This window comes from Carcharhinus amblyrhynchos, chromosome 13, assembly GCF_965287045.1.
Source record: "Carcharhinus amblyrhynchos chromosome 13, sCarAmb.v2.hapA, whole genome shotgun sequence".
NCBI lineage: Eukaryota > Metazoa > Chordata > Chondrichthyes > Carcharhiniformes > Carcharhinidae > Carcharhinus > Carcharhinus amblyrhynchos.
In genome coordinates this window covers 13,713,447-13,728,599 of record NC_137336.1, presented here as the reverse complement: position 1 = coordinate 13,728,599, position 15,153 = coordinate 13,713,447, and the positions used below count along the sequence as shown (strand labels likewise).

The window sequence follows — 15,153 nt, the reverse complement described above, 5'->3', positions numbered from 1 at the left end:
AAGCTTGATTGAGCAATGGGAGTTAAGTTAGGATTTTGCTCATTAAAACCACTGTGATCTCTATGTGTTTCCAATTGAAGCTGGTTTAAATATTAATAAAAATATGAATAGCATGGTCTGAGCATTCTTAAAATCTAATGTTAACCGTGCCTGGTGGAAAGCTAGCCAGCGAGGAGTTAAAATGTTTGCTGCAACTACCCCGCGCAATCCTACTGCCTTTCTGCCAATTACGATCTTAATATGTTCCTTCCCATCAGATAACAGGAGGGCTGTTCTTTAAATATCAAGCACTGATAAAGTCACTGGGGCCCAACTGGAATTCGGGGTATCAAGGAACAGAGCAGGATTGCAGAGCTGAGGTAAAAGATCAGCCAGCATCTTACAAAAGGAGAAGCAGGCCCCAGGCCGATTCTGTCTCCAGTTGTTAGGTTTTTAATGTTTTAATGGGATGCCTAAGGAGAAGTGAGTTGAATGGTAAAAGGGATAGGGGGGAGGAAGGTCAGGGGGAGGAATGCATGTAATTGGGGAAAGGATGAAAATGGAGCCACTAAAAGCCATGTTTTCTCCACAATTTCCCTCCACCCCACCAGGGACCTGGGTTTTATTCCTGGCTTGGGTCACGGTCTGATCCCAAGTCATAAAGTCCTGTGTAGCACAGGAGGCAGTCATCAGACCATTGAGTACATGCCAACGCTTCGTGGAGAAATTCTACTCCCCTACTCGATCACCAGAACACTGTAAGGCCATTTCATAGAATCATAGAATCTTATACTGCAGAAGGAGGCCATTCAGCCCATTGAGTCTGCACCAACCATAATCTCATAACCCTATGCATTTACCCTAGCTAGTCCCCCTGATACCAAGGGTCAATTTAACATGGCCAATCCACCTAACCCACATATATCTGGGAGGAAACCAGAGCACCCAGAGGAAATCCAAGCAGATACAATGAGAATGTGCAAACTCCACACAGATAGTGACCCAAGCCAGGAATAAAACCCAGGTCCCTGGCGCTGTGAGGAACCTCGGAATAAAACCCAGGTCCCTGGCCCTGGACCTGGAACTGCAGCCTTTGGTTTTGTGTGCCTCCTTTTGTCGTCATCACCCCCATAATGTCCCAAAGGAATGAAGAACAAGTTGGAAAGAGAGCCAGGAAAAAACTGAGAGAAAAACGCACTGGCTGCCCTTTAACAGCTACTAGCTGCCATTAAAACCGCACTTGCGGTTCCAAGGAGAAATTGTTCAGAGCCAAAATGGCTCAGTGGTCAGTTAAAGCTTGGACGTGTGCAAATCCTGCCACACTGTAGAACTCAAGGGCTTTTTCTGGCAGCCTGCCACAGGAAAATTGATGAACCCATTCAACCTAATTAATGATGCATAACTTCCTTGATACAAATTTGCTCTGAAGATTGGGAGATTTGACTGAGATCACCAAAAATAAAAAGAGAAAATTCTGGAAATATTCAGTTGGCCTGGCAGCATCTGTGGAGACAGAAACAGAGTTAATTTTCCACCTGTAATTCTATTCTATGATTCTGTGATTATGCTTCTATCGCTGCAGATGCTGCCTAACCTACTGAGTATTTCTGGTATTTTCCGTTGTTATTTCAGATTTCCAGCTCGTGAGATAATTTGCTTTTGTATTAGAGATCTCCTGCATTTGTTTGGAAAAGAAGAATTAATGTAACCATGCCACAGGCCTGTTAAAATTAGTTTGCAAGACTATCAGCAGGTTTGTGTATATTTACTTCATAGTAGGAATCCCAGTCTGCATCAGCAAATATCTTTGGACATGTTCAAAATTGGAACCATGTTTTTATAATTGCACAGCATGTACATTCTTTTCCAAATACTGCAGTTAGAGTATTCCCACAGGAGCACTTGTGGCTGCAAACACAAGAGGTTAGCAGCAGCTTTGACTGCAGTTAGAGATAAGAGATATGGCAAAGCTTTAAGAAGTTGTCAGGAAGTTGAAAGAAGTTTCACTCTGTTCTTTGGTCCAACAAAATCTAATAGAGTAAATCAATGAACTTTTAAGAGATAAAGCAAGAACACAGACAGTGACCAAGCCAGGAATAAAACCCAGGTCCCTGGTGCTGTGAGCCAGCAGAACCAACCACTGTGCCACTATGCCACCCATTTCCTTTAAATGATTAGGCCTCCTTGTGACATTCACTGTATATGTTCTCTTAAACTTCATGCGGGTTCAGCACTCTGAATTGCATTGTGGAAACTTCAACTTAATGTAAGGAATTTAATCCTATAAATAAGCTCTGCATCCAGCAGATCCCAAGTCATAAAGCCCTCTATAGCACACGAGGCAGTCATTCAGACCATTGAGTACATGCCGAGAAATTCCACTCTCCCCACTCGATCACCAGAATCCTGTAGGATCATTTCATAGAGTCATAGAATTTTACAGTGCAGAAGGAGGCCATTCAGCCCATTGTGTTTGCACCAACCACAATTTCACCCAGGCCCTATCCCCATAACCCCATGCATTTACCCTAGCTAGTCCCCCTAACACCAAGGGTCAATTTAGCATGGCCAATCCACCTAACCCACATATATTTGGGAAGAAACCGGAGCACCCAAAGGAAATCCACACAAGCACATTGAGAATGTGCAAGCTTCACGCAGAGACAGTGACCCAAGCCAGGAATAAAACCCAGGTCCCTGGCGCTGTGAGCCAGCAGAACCAACCACTGTGCCACTATACCACCCATTTCCTTTATCCAATTTTTTTTTTGAAATCATTGATTGTTTCTGCTTCCAACACCCTCATGGGCGGCAAGTTCCACGCAACATTACTGTGTTAAAATGTTCTTCCTCACATTTTTCCTGCATCACCTGCCCAAAGATTTAAACCCAAGTTCCCTAGTCCTTGTATGATCAGCCTTGGGAAGAGGATCCCCTGTATACTGACCCAAATCTGTCATAATATTGTACAATTCTATCAAATTTCTCTTCAATCCTTTGCTCCAAGAAGAAACATGCCAGCCTTTCTTGTAACTAAAATTGCCCATTATTTGAAAGATTCTGCATTCACTCAAGGATCCTTACATCCTTCCTAAATTGTGGTGACAAGAACTGGAGGAATATTCCAATGGGAGCCTAACCAAGGCATTATAAAAGTTTAGCATAATTTCTTGCTTTGTACTCAAGTCTTGTATTTATGAAGGAAGCCCAAAACCCTTTATGCTTTGCTAAGTGCTTTCATAATATGTCCTGCCAGCCACAATGATCAATGCACATGCAACTCCAAGTCCTTATGTTCCTGCAAACTCTTTAGATTTATTCAAAACAAGGATATCCCCAATGTAAATCTCTGCTATCAAAATGTATTACCTGACACTTCTCTATATTAAATCTCATCGGCTACCAGCCTGGCAATTCTTTTAGTCTATTTATGTCATATTACAGATAATTCGTAGAATCATAGAATCTCTAGAGTGCAGAAGAGACCATTTGGCCTATTGAGACTGCAGCAATTCTCTCTCAGAGCGTATTACCCAGGTCCTCTCCCCTGAACTATCCCTGTAGCCCCACACATTTGTGGAGATGCCGGCATTGGACTGGGATAAACAGAGTAAGAAGTCTCACAACACCAGGTTAAAGTCCAACCTGTTATTGATCTGTAAACTGTCTGTGCTTCATATGCTCTGTCTGAGGCCAGAACTCTCCATTCACCTGAAGAAGAGGGAAATCCCTTGAAAGCTAGTGAGTTTACTATCAAATAAATCGGTTGGACTAAAACCTGGTGTTGTCAGACTTTTTACTGAGATAACCATTCACCATGACTCTGCGTTTGCTGTCCTTTAATCTATTTTTAGTCAAATTCTCCTATTTCATTCCACCTCAGTTTTATTAATAAGCCTTTTATATCACATGTTGTCAAAAGCTTTCCTAAAAGACAAATGTACATCATCCACTACCTTCTTTTTGTCAACCTTCTCTGTTGCTTCATCAAAAAATCTAATTAGAACAGGCAAGCGTGATCTGGATTTCACAAGTCATTGCTAGCTCTCTTTAATTACCTCTCCAAGTACAATAATTTGCCAGGTGTTAGCGATGGAAAGGTGGTAGGACTGGAGGGTCTTAATGAAATTACTGTTACTAGAGAGGCGGTGCTCGACAGACTGGGGGGGGCTGATTGTGGACAAGTCCCCAGGACCGGATGGAATGCATCCGAGGGTTCTGAAAGAAATGGCGGAGGTGATAGTGGATGCCTTGGTGGTTATTTTCCAGACGTCGCTGGATTCCGGGGAAGTGCCGGATGATTGGAAAACAGCTAATGTTACGCCGTTGTTTAAGAAGGGTGCCAGGCAAAAGGCAGGGAATTATAGGCCGGTTAGTTTAACGTCTGTGGTAGGTAAAATGTTAGAATCTGTCATTAAGGAGGAAATTGCAAGGCATCTTGAAGGGAATTGCTTGATAGAGCAGACGCAGCACGGTTTCATTAAAGGGAAGTCGTGTCTGACAAATTTACTGGAGTTCTATGAGGATGTGTCTAGGGCAGTGGATAGAGGAGAGCCGGTGGATATGGTCTTTCTAGATTTTCAGAAGGCGTTTGACAAGGTACCTCACAAGAGGTTATTGCAGAAGGTCGAGGGACATGGAGTTGGGGGTAGGGTGTTAGCGTGGATAGAGGATTGGTTGTCAAATAGGAGGCAGAGAGTGGGGGTCAACGGGTGCTATTCGGATTGGCGGATGGTGACTAGTGGAGTGCCCCAGGGGTCGGTGCTGGGGCCTCAGCTTTTTACCATTTATATAGATGATCTGGAGGAGGGAACCAAGTGTAGGGTGTCGAAATTTGCTGATGACACCAAGATTGGGGGAACGGCAAATTGTGCGGAGGGTGTGGAGAGTCTGCAGAAGGATCTAGATAGGCTGGGCGAATGGGCCAGGAACTGGCAAATGGAATTTAATGTTGGCAAGTGTGAGGTGGTCCACTTTGGTAGGAAGAATGGTAGGAAGGACTATTACTTACGGGGCGAAAAACTGCAGCAGGCGACGGTGCAGAGGGACCTCGGGGTCCTTGTGCATGAGTCGCAAAAACCCAGCTTGCAGGTGCAGCAGGTGGTCAGGAAGGCGAATGGGATGCTGGCCTTCATAGCGAGGGGGATTGAATATAAAAGTAGGGAGGTCTTGCTGCAGCTGTATAGGGCATTGGTGAGGCCGCAGCTGGAGTACTGTGTGCAGTTTTGGGCGCCGCACCTGCGCAAAGATATTTTGGCCTTGGAGGGAGTGCAGAGCAGGTTTACTAGGCTGATACTGGAGTTGAGGGGGTTGAGCTATGAGGAGAGGCTGAATAAACTAGGCTTGTACTCGTTAGAGTTTAGAAGAATGAGGGGAGATCTCATTGAGACGTATAAGATGATGAATGGGATGGATAGGATAGAGGTGGAGAGACTCTTCCCGCTCAAAAAAGACAGTAGGACTAGGGGGCACAGCCTCAAGATAAAGGGGGGGGGCGGTTTAGAACGGAGTTGAGGAGGAACTTCTTCACTCAAAGGGTGGTGAATCTCTGGAATTCTCTGCCCGTTGAAGTGGTGGAGGCTGCCTCGCTAAATATTTTTAAGAAGCGGGTTGATGGGTTTTTGATAAGAGAGGAGATTAAGGGTTATGGGGAGAGGGCGGGAAGGTGGAACTGAGCCGCGACAGATCAGCCATGATCTTATTGAATGGCGGGGCAGGCTCGAAGGGCTAGATGGCCTACTCCTGCTCCTATTTCTTATGTTCTTATGTTCTTATGTCTGCATGGTTTCATCCGGGTGTTCTGAAGGATGTGCTGGTTAGGTGCATTGGCCATGCTAAATTCTCTTTCAATGTACCAGTACAGGTGCCAGGTTGTGGCATCTAGGGGATTTTCACAGTAACTTCATTGCAGTGTTATTGTAAATCAACTTTTGACACAAATAAATAAACTTAAAACTCATCCAAAAGTACCACTTTTAGCAGAGCAACGCTCCTACAGTAATGCATTGGCATGCCAGCCTAAACAATGTACTCAGGCCTCCAGAGGGAGACTTGAACTCACAGCTTTGTGAGTCAGAGAATTCTACCAACTGAACCACACTGACAGAGGATGTAATTTACGAAATATGGTATGGATCTGAAGTATGATTGTAAGATTTCAATAGGTCAAAATGCTAAACATTGTTACCTCTAGTTATGCGTATAGCTGATCTAGATCTGGGCTAGAAGTTTACCACCACACCCACCCCAGAATCAGAGCGGCCGTGGCTCGCAGAACGGTATTTATTCTCCATTGGCCCTGGACGGATCTTACGACCCTAGGGCAGGTGAGACGGTAAAATTATCGCACTGGTCTTGCTTGGAAAAGGGGACGATGGCTGACTAGTTCTGACTGCCTATGCTTAGAATGGGACTTCTGGTTGCTTTGGAAACTTAGCTAAAACTCTGGCCTGTGGACTTGCTATAAAGCATAGGAGTTGGAGGACATTGAAGGCAGAAGAACTGCTGTTTTTGTGCTGCCTAAAGAACCGTTTAGTCCTAAATCATTCATTTAAGTTTGTGAACATGTCATGCTCTGTGAATGTTAGGCTCAAGAGATTCACAGGCCCCACTCCGTATTTATCTTGATGGATCTAACTGGTGATCAGGATTCAACTGAAACAAATGCTGGGAAGAAAACAGCTTCATTTGGCTCTGGCTTCAGTATATCTGTTCATATAAAATGTTCTACATCATCATTCCTAGGAATTAAGGGATGGATGGGGTTGGGATAAGGTACAAAGAGGTAGGGATATATGGCAAATCATTATTCCATCCCAACCCACTTTTGGGCTACTGATGTCTCCAGCTTGTCACATGCTGGTATGCAGCAGTTTCAAAGTAAGAATGGCCCTGCAGATAATGGGTCTACTCTAGCCAATTTTGAACAAAGGCAATCTTTCGCAAGTCTTAATCTCTCATAAGGCCTAAATATTAACTCTTATAACATCATGATTTCAACAAGAAGGCTTCATTTATTTAACTCCAAAACCAAAAGGAATCCTGACTCCAAGTAAATACCTCAAGATTTCAACCGTCTTTGTCCAGCATTGAGGAGGGACATCATGTGACTCCCCCAAGCTATACTCTAATACTTTCTAGTGGAGCTGAACTCAAGCAGTTACTGGTTGACCTCCAACATGAACAGAACTCCAGGCAACAGCCTGTGCCATCTTGTTTAAATCAAGGCAGTAGCAGCAGAAAGAAGCAGAACCCTCATCAAACCTGCCAACTGCTAAAACCTTGGAACTTATGCCTCTACATTAATGCATTGTGGAAGTCTTGCTCTGAAAAGACAAATCACTCTACAATCAATCTATCTCCCTTCAGAAGGAACGTTCCAGTTGATTTCTGATTGTGGACACTGGCTTTGTAGGCAAATATCAACGATAACCCATTACCATTGGACTGCTGGACACATGTAAAACCCCAACTTGTAATTTATTGTGTTTTTGCCCTGAATCTGCTTCCTTTTTCCCTATCCCCCATTTATCATGTTAGTGCAAAAGAGATGGACGTTGCCAAACACCCATCTCTTCCATGTGTATGTAAAAATAAACCAACCCTTTTTATTTTATCTCAAGTTTTCTGCGCACGTTATTAATAAAGGATTGGGACACTCCAAATTTAAGGGTTGGGAAAAATAAGCTACCGTTTCATTAAATGGAAAAGCAGAATTAAAAAAAAAACCTTCCTGATTACAGACAGGTCGAGAGTGGCGAAATCAGGGCCGTTTAAATTGACCCCCCTCCTGTCCATGACACTGTGAAGAAGCATCTATTTTCTTCTCTGAAACCCAAGGATGGAGACAATGGGGGTCAACTCTGCACCCTTCTAATACTAAACAGATTGCAGACATTTCAACCCACTAAAATAAATCTCTGGTTTCAGAGAACTCGATCTCGCATAATTTGTCCCAATGATGTTTCCTGACTAGCTATAGCTAGAGCAGTGAGATCTTTGAATATATTTTCTGTCTTGCCAGCAATAAAAGGTTTTCTTTCCCTTGTGATGATTAAGTGAAACATTTCCCAGGAACAAATTGGGCACAGATATTGGGGGATTTAACTAATCCTCACAAAAAAAATGTAACATATGGAAGTTAATTTAAAGATGACTCTTTTTGCCAATAAAGAATTGCCTTATTATTTGTAATTTGGATGTGTATTGTAATCTCTCTGTAAACTTTAAATCCCAAATCCAAAACTTATAGTGAGCCATTTGAGCTGAAAGAAACTCAGTGTTGTTCCAATCTAGGTTTTCCCTGTCTGACAAATTACTGATTCAGCTTCAAATCAGTTGCCAGGAGGACAAAAATCACACCTTCCTTGCGTTGCAGGAACAAGACCACTCTTCAGAGGTTTTAGATCATTTATTCTTTTGTGACTTTAAATCTACATTTGATTAAAGTTTGCTATTCATCAAGGAATAGAGTTTGGTAGCTACAGATGTGTGTATATACTTAAATTATGGTTACATTCAGATAGAGGACAAGAGTTCAAAATCTATCATGCAGCTGGGGCTTTTAAGTTCAGTTGATGAAATAAAATCTGGAATAAAAAAATAGAGAGCAATTTTCTGACTGCATTGGGCCAAGCACAGATTGTGCTTGGGTCAAATGGGGTTGGAGAATCGTGGGGGAGGGGTTTAGTGCGTTTAGCGCTAGTGAGAGTGCCCTTGGGGTTTCTCCCACTCCACATCTGGACGTAATCTGATTCCTGCTTTCACTGGGCTTTATCTGTTTCAAGTCAGATTCCACCGGCTCTGAGAATTTTCCGACCCTCAGGTGCAGGAGGAACACTGCATAAATCACTACTGATCTCCACAAATGGGTGATGACCATGCCGGGGGTTTGGAGGCCATCGAAGCTCCCAGGTGGTTGGGAATATGGCTGGACAGAACTCACCTGGCACTGCCCCCTGGCACCCTGATAGACCCCACCTGGCACTGCCCCACCACCCTGGCAGTTCCCAGATGGCACTACCTCATAGCACCCTGAAAGTATCCACATGGCAATGTCAATTGGCACTGCCATGTCAGTTCTGCCAAGGTGCCAGAGGTTAGTGCAAAGGGGGCAGGCACTGATGGGTGTGGAGCCTGAGGGGGTGCAGCCTAAAGGGACTGGAGGGAGCATGAGCAGGACGTGGGCAAGGCATGAAGTTTAGAAGGGAGTAGGACATGAAGTGGGGCACACTGGGAGGACCCCATTTCCCCCAGTCTATGTTCAGGGTGGAAAGGAGATCAGGCCAGCAATCTATATTGGGAACATGCGCCCAATGGGAGGTGGGGATCCTGATGTCAATGGGGGAAGGGAGGGAGGCGCTTCAATTTCACTTTGAGATTGGGGTGCCCATTAAACACTGTGCCTGCTCTCTGTGAAGTTGGGCTTGCTGGTGTGTTTAGGCCCTGCTCCTCTCATAACTGGTGCAAAACTTGACTCTCTCCCAAAAAATGAATAAATACAGGAAGATCGCAGCTCGATTCACCCCAGACATGCTCATTCAAATGGCACCAGCTTTCTCACCCAATATGACACTAAGGTAACCTTCCGCCCTTAGTGTCAGCCAACTTGATGATGAAAGTGCCAGATTGTTGTAATTATCTAATTGATTTATTAATGTCCTTTGCAGAAGACAATCTGCTGTCCTGATGGCTCTGAAATATATGTCACTCCAGACTCCCAGCAACATCGCTGATGCTTAACTGGCCTCTGAAAAGCCTAGCAAGCCTCTCAGTTGTGTTAAGATGGTAAGATCAAGTGTAGGGAGCAAACCTGAAATCAGGTGTAATGCCTGTTCTTGTCAGCTTGGATGTAGTTTGTCTCTCTTTTGTGACCTTGAATTGGATTCAATTTGAATTTGAATTGGTTTTTGAAGCAAGCAAGGAGATGGAACAACAGCGTGCCCTGTCCACTCTGTGCATTGGCTTTCTAACTCTGAGAAATAAATAATTATTTATTTAAAAAGGCAGCTATCAACGAGTATTAGAACTATACTGAGGCACTTAAGAATTTTATGGCACTTCCTGTAATTTCCCAGTCGTGTTGTTTTATCATGTACTTTTACAAATTTTATGGGAAAAGCAAGAAGGTTGCTCACCAATCCCATCTTAATTAGTGAGGGATGAACAAGAAATATTGGTCTTACCCACAATGTCCACATCCTGTGATTGAATTAAAAAAAACACCAATCCTGCACTTGTCTGCAAGATGTGGAGATGCCGGCGTTGGACTGGGATCAGCACAGCAAGAAGTCTCACAACGCCAGGTTAAAGTCCAACAGGTTTATTTGGCAGCACTAGCTTTCGGAGTCCCAAGCTCTTTCCTCAGGTGAGTGAGGATTTATGATCACAAACAGGGCATATAAAGGCACAAAATTAATTTACAAGATAATGGTTAGAGTGTGAGTCTTTACAGGTAATCTAGCCTTAAAGGTAGCATCGACACGGGTGTCATCATCTCACGTGAGAACACCATCCACCGGGTACACAGTGCATAGTCTTGTGACTCGGACAACATTATCTACCTGATACGCTGCAGGAAAGGATGTCCTGAGGCATGGTACATTGGGGAGACCATGCAAATGCTACGACAACGAATGAATGAACACTGCTTGATAATCACCAGGCAGAAGCATTCCCTTACAGTCGGGGAATGCTTCAACAGTCACGGGCATTCAGCCTCTGATCTTCGGGTAAGCGTTGTCCAAGGCTGCCTTCACGAAACACAACAATGCAGAATCGCTGAGCAGAAACTGATAGCCAAGTTCCGCACACGAGGAAGGCCTCAACCGAGCTCTTGGGTTCATGTCACACTATCTGAAACCCCCACAACTTGCCTGGGCTTGCAAAATCTCACTAACTGTCCTGGCTGGAGACAATACACATCTCTTTAACTTGTGCTTAACCCTCTCGCCACTCACGTTGTCTGTACCTTTAAGACTTGACTACCTGTAAAGACTCGCATTCCAACCATTATTTTGTAAATTAATTTTGTGTCTTTATATGCCCTATTTGTGAACACAAGTCCTCATTCACCTGAGGAAGGAGCTTGGAGCTCCGAAAACTAGTGCTACCAAATAAACCTGTTGGACTTTAACCTGGTGTTGTGAGACTTGTCTGCAAGACCAATGAAGTTGTCTACTCCTCTGGCCAGTTTTGGGAAGAAATGAACACAACTGATGTTACATTCGTACATCAGAAAGTTTGATGCTCAAAGACACAGATGTTAAGATAGCAGATCTTTGTCAATCTAAGCTGTGGGCTAGATGGGAGACCCTTTGACCCCATACTGGAGAAGAGCTTCTTTGAACTTGTGTCCTGAACAGGTCATAGATAAAGCAGCCAGGAGATTTTACTTTTGGAGAATGACATGAGTGAGTTTAATCAATGCTAGCACCCTGAAGTTTCAGTGGGATTGCCTAAGCCTAACCTAATATATATGTACAAATCAGTCTTTGAATTTCAGCATTGCACATCTGATGCTTTTGAAGTCTTTCATCACACAGACTGTAAAGGTTCATTTCTCTAAAGACCTCAGCATGCTACTGAGACTGGTTCTCGCGACTGCACTGAGTGGTGGAAGTTTCTCTTTCAAAAATAGCCGAACTTTCATCTCCTGTGGCACATTTAATGATGTAAAGCTCTTTTTTTTGTTCCTAAAGGAGTGGTAGAGGAAAGGCCCATGAATGAATCCAAGTTTTCCCTCCTGAATTTCTTTACCTGCACCAGATACTTTCAAATTCAATTTCATGTTATTTTTCCTGAAAACTAGAATGTATTTTGCATTCATTGATGCTGTGATTGAGACAATTTTGTTGCCTTTTGAAATTAAGCAAAAAATCTTTCTGTCATGTTGTAAACGTAAAACATCGTACCAAAATAATATAATTTGATTTTGACCCCAGGAGGTTGTTTGGATGACGGAACGAAGAATGGGGAGGAAGGCACAGAATTTTTGAAATATCACAATGTGCATTTTCTTGTTTGCCAGGATCCCCACCACACATCAGTTAGATTGAGAGTCAGGCAGGGAATTTAAGTAAAAAAGACCCAATGCAGTTTTCTGGTCCAACAGAAAATAATCTCATTACCAACGACAGAAAGAAGAAAGAGGATTATATAATATAACTTTTGTAGCCTAAGGTAATCGAGCATCTTACACCCAATGATGTGTGCGGCAAAAGGTGTTTTAAGTTTTAATGTTCAAAGTGGTCCACCACAGTTTTCTCTGCAAGAGGGAGTTCTGTGAATAATTTATTCCCAAATTGCTAATTTAATGAAAGAAAATACTCAAAAACATTACCACATTTAGAATGTTTAAAGCACTTGTTCTCAACAAGTTCCTAATATCGCCCAGACTAGATATCTGGATACATCTTATTGGTTAAAAATTTGCAGCTTTCTTTAAATGGAGAACAGCAGCGCAAAGGACCATTCCTGTTCAAGTATCTTTGCTACATGAACACTTCCAATCACAGTAATTGAAAAGCCTGAGCGTACGCAACCTTTGAATTTCCACCAATTACTAACAATAATGATACCTGACTCCAAAAAGCCATAGATCTTTATGGAATGAAAATAATAAATATATTTTATCTCAGTAATCCAGAGTCTGTTTCCTGAATAAAGTATCTCCTGGTGAATTACTAGTCACTTGGCACAAAATAACTGCTAACTAATATAAAATATTAAAATATTTAATGACTACATTAGCACTCTAATTTAAAACAAATAATTTCCAGGATTTGGAGTGACCATGTAGGCCGCACCAGATAAGGACAGCAAATTTCCTTCCCTAAAGGCCATTAATGAACCAGATGGGTTTTTATAGCAATTGTTTCCAAGGTCATTAGATTTTTAATTCCAGATTTTTATTGGATTCAAATTTTTACCATCTGCCATGATCTGAACCCAGGTCCCTAGATCTAGAATTGGGTTCAAGATTACATAATTGGGTTGCTGGATTATTAGTCCAGTGACAATACCAATGGGGCAGTGTGGTGGCACAGTGGTTAGCACTGCTGCCTCACAGTGCCAGGGTCCCAGGTTCAATTCTGGCCTCGGATCACTGTCTGTGTGGAGTTTGCATGTTCTTCCCATGTCTGTGTGGGTTTCCTCCGGGTGATCTGGTTTTCTCCCACCGTCCAAAGGTGCACGGGTTATGTGAATTGGCCATGCTAAATTGACTCTAGTGTCAGGGGAATCATTAGGGTAAATATGTGGGGTTATGGGGATAGGACCTGGGTGGGATTGTTGGTACAGATTTGATGGGCTGAAGGCCTCCTTCTGTACTGTAGGGATTCTATGATTCTGACCATTATGCCATTGCCTCCCTGCCTTATTAGTACACCTTTGAAGTTTTTAACATTTTATACCATTTATTATTTCAATTCAGATGAGAGTGCAGGACTTAATTAATAAATCAAAATGACTAGATAGCATTGATGTTTCTGAGTATTTCATTTTTAGAGTGACTTTGGAAATATTGTCACATGCGTTTTAAAATTTGGGTAACTTGGTGGATAAGAATTTAACCCTTTATTTCAATAACTATTCTACAAGTGCTCGGTTTCTCTGTATGACTCTCTGAAAGAGATGCAATCTTAATAAGAAGGAAAAGTGGACTCATATTGCAAATCTATTACAATAAACTCCTCATTATAACTAATGTTTTCCCTGGTGACAGCTGTAATTCTATTTAGGAGCAATATTCCCTTAGCAACATGAACCTTTGCTATGAATTACTTCATCAGTCTGCACAAATTAATGATACTGAAATTTCTCCATACATTTAAATTGACAATATATTGTTAACTAAATGTTATCAGTGAATTGCCCATTCCAATTACCGTACGGAGCTCCTTGACAGCTCAAGCAAACTTTCCATCTTCCTAACATCTGTATGCAACCTCAGAATACCAAAGACCATACACCAAAATTCCAACACTTTCACAATTATTTTTGTCCGCTTCATGGTACAGGTTTCTCCAAGGGTTCAATTTTTCACCATTGAAGTATATTCTACACATACATTCCAACCATAGATTTATTGTTGCATTTAAATCTTCATTTAGCACCAGCCTGCTATAAATTAACTTCCCTGTGAAAAATGTGTATGAGGCGTACTTAAAATCACTGCAATCGAGCTACATACTGAAAGCAAGCAACATTCTGCGAAATATGTCATATTTGAAAAGGAACGTTAGTAACGGTTATTTATGTCAATTTGTTATATTGCATGCATGCCTTCATTTCTAATTTATGTGAACGGTACACCAGACCCAGGTAGTAACAAGATAGGAAAGATGAGAATTGTAATTCTTACTGCCGTTGCGTCTCTTCCATCCACCATTGTTAAATCTTCCAGAAGCCAGACCTCCTGGATCATGTATTTCTCTTTAATCCCACTAGGTAAGATTTTCAAAAAAGTGATCTGCACCTCTTCATCCTTAGTAACTAATTTTGGAAAAAAAGATGCATTGCAGGATATGTTAGAAAATCAAAACCTTAAAAAAATTGTTTTAAGAGAACTGTAACTTAGTGCACAAGCAAAACAATTTACTATATTAAAGAAAAGTAAATTTTATCCCCATTTGATTGACTACCTGTGAGGCACAAGCAGTAATCTTCATTTTCTTCAGATAACTGTGTTAGCAGAACATGCACCAGCTTTTCCCCTTTTGGAGTGAAAATGTTCTCTTGTAGCATTGCCTTCCGTAGATTTGCCATGTTCTGGCCTGTTACACGTGAAATGAGTTGGCACTCCCCTCTTGCTTCAGTTCAAAAGGTTTATTTGGCTACTTTCTCCCATTTGAATAATTTGTAATCAGTGTGGGCTGATCAACAGCCAAACAGAAAACTGCTCTGGCCTGAGAAAAGAAAGAATGGGAACCAAAATGTACTGCAATTCAAAATGATAGGACCCATTAGCAATCCATTATTTCCCAGTGAAGTAATAAGTCTGTGAATCGTTTTGGTCAGAAGGGTAGTAAGTAACCTAAGATCACACATCAATTGTCAAAATCGTGCTGGGATCTCTGTGTGAGTAGAGACACAAACTGAAAATGGACTGATGGATGGCGAATTACCTTAACCTGATTCCAGATATGGCCAACATACTCAAGGGACTGTAACAAG

At 42.2% G+C, this 15,153-nt stretch overlaps 1 protein-coding gene across 1 annotated transcript in view; it reads right to left on the bottom strand.

The window, feature by feature from the left end:
- LOC145351457 (exocyst complex component 1-like) overlaps positions 1-14,745 on the bottom strand; it is a 34,219-nt gene extending 19,474 nt beyond the window's left edge. Inside the window, exons 1-2 of the mRNA XM_080201047.1 lie at positions 14,622-14,745; positions 14,342-14,472 (exon numbers count right to left, since the gene is read on the bottom strand). Coding sequence (XP_080057173.1) covers positions 14,342-14,472; positions 14,622-14,745 — 255 coding nt within the window. The remainder of the gene's footprint in view (positions 1-14,341; positions 14,473-14,621) is intronic.
- Positions 14,746-15,153: the final 408 nt, after the last annotated feature.